At 37.2% G+C, this 8,362-nt stretch overlaps 1 protein-coding gene across 1 annotated transcript; it reads right to left on the reverse strand.

The window, feature by feature from the left end:
* Positions 1-6,319: 6,319 nt before the first annotated feature.
* LOC139122310 (BTB/POZ domain-containing protein KCTD1-like) lies at positions 6,320-7,150 on the reverse strand. The gene has a single exon (XM_070687706.1). It carries the CDS (start codon positions 7,148-7,150, stop codon positions 6,320-6,322), a length of 831 nt encoding a protein of 276 aa, XP_070543807.1.
* Positions 7,151-8,362: the final 1,212 nt, after the last annotated feature.

Consider the following 8,362-nt stretch of genomic DNA (forward strand, 5'->3'; position numbering starts at 1 on the left):
TCGTCTCCCGGACGAGCCCCCAATTTGTTACGTGCAGAGAAAACGAACAAAAGGGTGAACTCAGCAGTTAACGTTTAAACAAAATTTATTACGAAAATAAAACTAATTGCTAAGTTAGGGATAGGATACAAGCTTTAAACGTGTACAGACTACTTATCTCAGCTGGGACGGCAAAGCTCCAGTCTCAGAGTTGTAACAGTCAGTCGGATGAATGAACAGTCCTTTGGCTTGCAGGCTTGAATTTGCACAAAGTCCACAGTATAAATCCAGCGTGGCAGTGAAGGTCTTGAAAAGTCTTGAGAATGACTACTGCTGGAGTTTAGTAACACACAAGAGACACGATCCCAAAAGTCTGACTGGAAGCTGTGCACGTCCCTTTTATAAAGGCATATAAGAACAATCTAGAACTTTTATTGACATGCTAATTACTGTTCTAAAATTATCTCCCTTACACAACTAATCAACTTTCCAGAACATTCCAAACATGACTAATTGAATTCAAGGTTGTGAGGTCATCAAGGGCAGTGACCTTGAGAATGTTCTAGACTAATTGAACTCAGGTCATGATGAGTGTGGGGGGAAATGACCTACATAACACATGAAAGCGCGAAAATAGAGTCCCTCGAAAGTAAAGTATTTCACAGTAGTGTTCAACACATATTTTTTCATGGGTAACTTAATTACCCTTTCAAAACTTGACTTTGGTCCGTTCCCATTGACTTTAATAGTGTTTTTAGACCTGCATACAGGAAAATGTGATTGAAATTTAAAGGGTTGATCATGTAAAAAGAAAAACAAAGGTAGAGAGACTTTAGAAAGAGTTGCATCTGTTTTACTTTAACCCTCTCACCACCATGGTTTTACCCAAACCCATTGTTAACAATGGTGATCTTGGACCTGTTTACAGGGAACTGGGGGTGAACAGGTTAAGACAAAAATTCTGCCCTTGTTTCTGCAGCATGCAAAATCTTCCTGAAATATTGATTGAAAATGATGCAAGCATGTTTGTTACTTCCTGCCTAGCTGTGAAAGGATTGCAAGTAGTAGCTGATCTGACATGCTGTAAACTGTAAGCACTGTGTAGAAAGAGGTCCTTCCAAAAGAAAGATAGCTGGCACTGATAGACAAGTTGGACCACAATTAGTACATCTCTTCGAAATGACAAATTTCTTTGCCAGTCAGAGAAGCAAATAATATATGGATTCACCAATGGTATAATCACATTAGTGGCTCGTCTTTAGTAATTTAACCCTTTCACCACCGTGGTTTGGCCCAAACCCATTGTTTTCAATGGTGTGTGTGGACCTGTTCAAAAGGAATGGGGATGAACCAGTTAACAAGACATCTGAGTGTAGTTGTAACAGGCAATTTGTGCATCAGTTTGTATTTTTTCATTGAGTCAACCATATTTGTATTTCCAAGTTCATGTGCACAGAAATGAGAACTAACTGCATGATGACTTTGCAATAAAATATCTACAGAAACCATTTTGATTCATTTAGCATTTCATCACGGTAGAAAGTTTTGAAAGTGAGAAAGCACATTTCAATCTGCCAGTCAACAAACTCATGAAACAAATCTTTTCGTGTCGATTATTTTTATGCATACAGAAATTTGCAGTGCCATCTACTAAAACATACTGCGCTGGTTGCAAGGGTGTTGATCAGAGTGATTGGAGTGTTTTTTTCAAATTTAATTTACCAAATATATCTCCAAGTATTGTAACTAGTGTGTAAGAATATTCATCCGAGGCAACCACATGTACATGTAGTCAAACTACACTTTGTCAGCAAATGCCAAGTTGTGAAATAATGCATATACTGAAGACGGTACCTTGCTTTGAGAGAAATTTTGACACAAAATCAGGATACCTATGGATTAACTTTATTTATTCTTTATTTTGAGAACATGCACATAAAACTAAAGAAAACAAAAAAGACACAGAACATACCCACAAAAAATAAAAACACTGGACATACACTTCACATAGAACATAAGTAACAAATAAATTTAAAAACAGTCTGAAAAAGTTGTGCACTTAAAGTTGCTGTGTCGAATCACATCAAAGGATAAAGCTTTGATCCGATGATTTTTGCTCTCCATCAAACGAACGTAGAAATTAGAACAGACCATTCGTTGTTTACTTTGCAATGACAAGAAAGGTTTCGGATATACTCAATCAGTGTCTTATACCCAACAATAATTTGTAGATTTCACACTTCAGTATGATAATAAGTTAGTATCTTGATGTTGGAGTTGTGTGGGTTGTACTGACTGCTGACATGGATGTAGAATTTGCATTACCAATACTTCAATCACCTCAAGACATGTCCAATATGATGGGAGGGAACCTTGAACAAAATGTATGGAAACTCAGTTGAAACATTTACCAGTTTGTTTCCCTGCAAATAAACCATTACATTTATGCTTTACATTACATCTTACATTTAGAGAAGATCTCATATCACTGTACCGTGACAGTCAAACAGGTCTTTGCAGTCACCCCAATGGTTTGTCACCTCTTTATGATGGTTAGTTTGTAGCAATTTCATGACATTTGAAAGGTTGAAGGCTCTCTATAGAACAGTAACCTCTGTTGTATAGACGGTTGCAACAAGTAATTGCACAAATTTAGAACAAAACCTGTTATATTGCTCTGAATGCAGGAATCTTAACAAGCTGTGTCAAAAAATGCTTAAAATCAATTTCTAAGTCTGTATTGACTGATTGTATATCTGCATCACAATTGATTCAGAAATTGAACACGTCTTATGATTTTCAGGAATTTAATAATATTGAATAATTTTAATTTTATTATTACTGTCCTCTGTTCCGATCCTAAATTCATCACTCAGCACACCCAACCTCTATAGAAAGGCCACCTCAATATAGCGGTGCCTTTTTCATGGTCCCTTGTGTGACCACTATACACAGGTTTGAATGTATTTGCATTGTCAGCAAGTTTATAAGGTTATCAAAATGACATTAGCGTTTCTATTGTTCCCAGGATCATCAGGGCATTGGTTTTAGTCGCAAATTATCAACAACAGGCATAGCATCAATGTACAGTAAAAAATTAGCAAAAAGGTTGATTACATAATATAATAATGTCCATTGGAGAAAGAAGATAACAGTCTACTATATGAGAAACACTGAATTCATTTTGTCAAATCTGTGTTGCAGGTAAAAAGCATGTAACATTGCAGTGCAATCGTTCCCTGTACATCTTGAGAAGTAATTGGTTATTTGTCAAAGCGTTTGGGTGTCTGTTGAATCTGTGTATAATTAAAGCATCACAGGAGAGCGGAGATAATTCACATATTATTTGCAGTCTGTTTGTTTGCTTGCGTTTATTTGTTTACGTATCTGTTCGTTTGTTTGTGTCATTTGTTGTCAGTTTTTGTTTGCTTATTTGTTTGTTTAATCATTTACTTGTTCAGTACTGAGCCAAAGCCCCTGTGGAAATCTATTCATTTACACAATCTCTTTCTAAATACGTCGCTTGGGAACGTATTATCAGTAATAAATGCCTACGGCATAATTTGTAAATGTTCAAAGGTTCTGTCTTCAGCGTCTTGATCACAGTCACCTGTGGTCTATTCCGCTCTGTGTCTATGCACCCCATAGACGAGTGTACATATGCTTCTCAGGCATGTGTACACACGTCTATGGGGCGCATAGGTCCACAGCAGAATAGATCACAGGTGACTGTGATCTTGATGATTTACTGAACGTCCACCGATCAATAGGCGATGAACTATCACTCCAAGATGCTGTGCCGATAGAGTGGAATCCTAACCATTTCTGTGTCACACGGTATTACCTTCAAAGGGGTGGGGTGGGGGACCATTCCATCTGTCTGTATGTTCGAGTTGGTTGGAAGCAGAAGTAAAAGGAATATGGCCAAAAATGCGTTCAGTCTGTGTGAAGGAACTTGACACGGTTGGTGCCATTCCAATATGTCTGTTTTTTTGAGTTGTTTGGAAGCTGGAGTAAAGAAAAAACCCAAAATTTCATTCTATCTGTTGGAAGGAACTCAACAAAGGGAGGGGACAAAGCTGTTATTGCTAACTGATAATATCTTTGGAGAATGCTGTATCCTTTGATATTTTCTTTATTTTTTGTTCCAGTTATGAGTATTTCATTCGATCCCCTTACCAGCAGTTTTTCAACGACAGATTATTAGCCTTGCCAAACCAATGAATTTACAATAAAATGTAAGTACATGTTCAATAATATAAGCTCTTCTGCTTTTCTTTTTAAGTTATACACTTGTTTTTGTGAGTAATTTGTAACATTGCACCATTCAACTATACAGCACCTAACACTTTTGAGAAATTGAAAAATATGAAGATCCAATTATCCCAAATTGATTCCAATTGTGCTACATGTAAATAACAGAGTTTGTTATCGCTAATACGTCAGTTTGGAGTTGTAAGGAAGTCAGGTTTTCCACTTTCGTCGCGTGAGGGCCAATATTTTGTGTATAAATGAGGGTACAGTATGAGGGTAGTCGATCGGAACGCTACATGTGACAGAAAGATGGCGTCGGATCGGTAATAATTATCGATTTTTACAGCATTACGAAACTATATACTTGTTTTTTCATCAGTTGCGACATTTATTACTCGAGTCCTTTTCTGTTTGCTCCTGTAGTTCATTATTTAGACTTTAGTTTCAAGCACCAGCATACAAGATAATGTAGTGCTTTGAGCTACAGTTGTACACTGACCAACTTGTGCGGTGTGTTAGCCCCTATGGCTATTTGTATTTTACTGACCAAAATTTACAATCTGATCTTCAGATACATGTTTTGGATTCCTGTCGTTAGGTCATAGAGTCTTTGAAAGTGTCACTATCCCTGGCGATGGATTCGGTCGATTGTTCAACTGCAACCGTCAACAAATTAATGAACATGATGAAGGGGATTAGGGAGAGTAACTAAAGAGTTGTAAACTGCTTTTTTTGAAATACTATACAGAGATAGCGAGGGTAAGTAATAGCCACACACGCAACACACGCAAGGCTTGTATAATGAAAAAAAAAGAGCTTACAATTGTCTATTGGCGAAGTTTTCCCTAACAAATTAGAATACAACAGAAATTCACGTAAGGGCAAGAATTGCATCCGAACATGTTTATCTGCAATGTACATAAACACAACAAAGAACGTTCGGATTACATATGCTCAGTACAATACAGACAAAAATGACTGCTCCTACCTATTACCACTGTATTTCTACATCATAAAACTTAAATTAAAGTATACTGATATTATAAACCAAATATACATCGAACGTTTTCTAAAAATTGCAAAATATTAAAAAAAAATTAACGTTTAAATCGTTATGGGAATTCTGGTCATACTCCCCCATGTACTCTGCTTGCGTGACAGGACTCTGAAACAGTTATATGCCAGTGCCAGCACTGTGTAGCCTTCTACCTGGTTGTCACCGCTTCACATGTGACCAGACAATGTAAATGTTAGCTGAAAGAAAACAATTGTCGGACTTATTACCTAATAAACAGTAAAATTTAATACATTACATTTATTGAAATAATAAAAAAATAACAATAATTCTTTGACACAGTTATCCACTCATGCTTTGAGAAAAATAACGCTAAAGATTTGAAAGATTGGCATACACGGTGCAACAGATTCTTTTCTATTCTAGAAAGCTGTTTGCCTCCAATTATCCTCCGATAAACGCCGTTGAAGTCAGCGTCTACTATTTTTTATTACGTACGATTGCGCATGTGTTCTGCATAAGCTTATCTGATGAGAAAGTCACGTACTTGGAGTCAGCTTTAAGTTTCGCTGATTGTACTCTGATTTGTTCTTTTAAGTGTCACGTGACGATTGCGATCTTATTGAGAATATTTCATACGCATGTTTCGCCGCATGTCTTCATCGGATGGCGAACTAAATACGCCACTCAACTCGAACAATTTCTGTCCTGTAAATGTGGCGAGCGGTAGCGCGAACTCTGCAGTGCTTTTGTGATATTCATAAGAATAAATCAACTTCATTAGTTTGAACAATACGGTGCAATTGTCAACTGCCCTCTGCAGTCCACATGGTTGGGCACAATTAATTATTGGAAAAATTTTACAAAATAATATATCCTTCGTAAATTTAATGTTTTTAATTCAAAATCATTGAAGGTGAGGTTGAGGGAAATGGTGTATCTAAAAGTATGTTTTCAAAATTTATGAAACGATAAAGTTGTCTACAGATCGTAGATAGGCCAGACATCATCTCCCATGGTTATACGAAGGTCTCTTCTCAGGTTGATGTGCCTGTAGCGTTTTCATGATCATCAGCATCTTGATACCTTGCTGAACGTCCATCGTTCTCGGGGTGCAAACCGGGGGTATTTTGAATTACCTCTATCCAATGTTCCTGACGCGGTGCTGATGAGTTCAAATCCAAGCCTTTTGATGTCATTTAATATTGGCAACACACCGATCCTACTAACAGGTTCAGCGTATCGACGATCAATGATCGTTTGTTCAAACTCCAAACCATATATTGCACAATACTTTTCCCATCCGGGTTTATTTATCGGCGGATCTTTGGCAAGACGAAGATGTGACATTAAAGTAGGCATAGCCTTTATCACGTCTGCGTGCGCGTATAATGTAAAGTCCGGCTGAAAGTCATCATATCCAGTATATTCTCTGTGAACTAGCTCTACGAACTGTGGATCGTCTGACCCAATTACCAGTTCCTCTCTTCTGTGTTCAGTTTGTTCCTTTTCCACTGCTTGTTTTAACTCATCAAGTTGATAGAAGTCCGCCTCTCGGATCAGCAGCTTATAATCTTTGAAATCGTCAGGCAGACAGAGCTCTGACAGTCGGAGAAAGTTGAGAATGTGGCGGAAAACTTCCCCGTCTCTGTCGATCAAGTAGGTTCCGCTGTCGTCAGTCTGGACCGGTACGCGCCCACTGAACATCGCTCCCAGCTTAGAGTCTGGATAGCGTGTTAACGTAGTCGGAGAGGTTGTGTAGAGCTTGCCTCCAACGTCAAGTCTTATCATACGACCTACTTTAGTTTTCAACTTTCGTTCCATTATAAGTATCCCCGTGTTATCTGCTTCGAGAAACCAAAGTTGTTTCCTCAACTTAGCGTGCTGCTGTGGAATGCGCATATATTAACGGAAAAAACTATTGCATTGTGGGATGGCAATTTAACATTAATTTATTGTAGCTTTACTGCTAAATTTACAGGAAAGCGAACATTTTACAAGATTTAATACGTTTGACATTTTTCTTGTACGGTCAGACTGCGTTTTAAGATTTATATGTAAAATGTATTAAAACTAACGATAGACACATGAATCAAAATGTCAGTATGAAAGGCACAATAAAACAGTGTACAATATGTGAAATTAAAAATAACATCGCCGATTCAGACTAGAAGTTTTGAAAACAGCTACTTGTTTTAGCCGAAATGTTTAGTATACCCGAGAAATCTTCGAGTATTCCAAGTGTTCTATTATGAAGGTAGACCTAAAGTGGCGTCCATCAACGATTACGAAGTCCAAAGTTCACCGTTAATTGTTTATCCTGACATTCTCCAAAGTGTGAGCTTGTCGGTTAAACATTGATATCTGTAAAATATATATCCGCTTCAGTCAGACAGAGTACGGTGACAGTGTGTCCAAAATGGCGACTTTGAAATAAACACGAAATAACAAAGGCTAATTAGACGTAATTTTTGTTGAATTTTCCAGTTATGGCCAACAAGTAATTATGAGAATTGATAAATTATTAATATGAATGGTACAGAATAATAAAATCTTGCTTTTTTACAAACAATGTTGTCTATTTTGTGTAAACACCTGGAAACCCCATTGTTGTTATAATTATAATTTTTAATAAATCATGATTAATAGGACCATATTTTACACATTGTAATCTGCTTATGTAAACAACCCTCTGGAAACCCTTATTTACAATCTGTGCCAAAATATACAAGTGACACCATTACCCATGTTCAGTCTACGGCGAAAGTTACTACACATTGTATATTTATTACTTGAATCCTTTCCTGTATGCTCCTGTGGTTCATTATATAGACCTTAGTTTCAAGCACCAGCATACAAGATAATGTAGTGCTGTGAGTCAAGTTGTACAATGACCAACTTGTGCGGTGTCCTCTATGTACTGCAGTAAAACCCCTTTAGCTGCTTCTTTTTGTCTTTTATTAACTAAAAATTTCCATCCAATCTTTGGAGATATATTTTGCATTCTTGTCATTAGGCCATTGTCTTTGAAAGTGTCACTATTTCAATCCTTGGCTATGGATTCAGCCGATTATTCAACTGCAATCTGATCGTCAAACTACCAAAAAAAGCAAG

The sequence above is a fragment of the Ptychodera flava genome, chromosome 22 (genome assembly GCF_041260155.1).
Source record: "Ptychodera flava strain L36383 chromosome 22, AS_Pfla_20210202, whole genome shotgun sequence".
NCBI lineage: Eukaryota > Metazoa > Hemichordata > Enteropneusta > Ptychoderidae > Ptychodera > Ptychodera flava.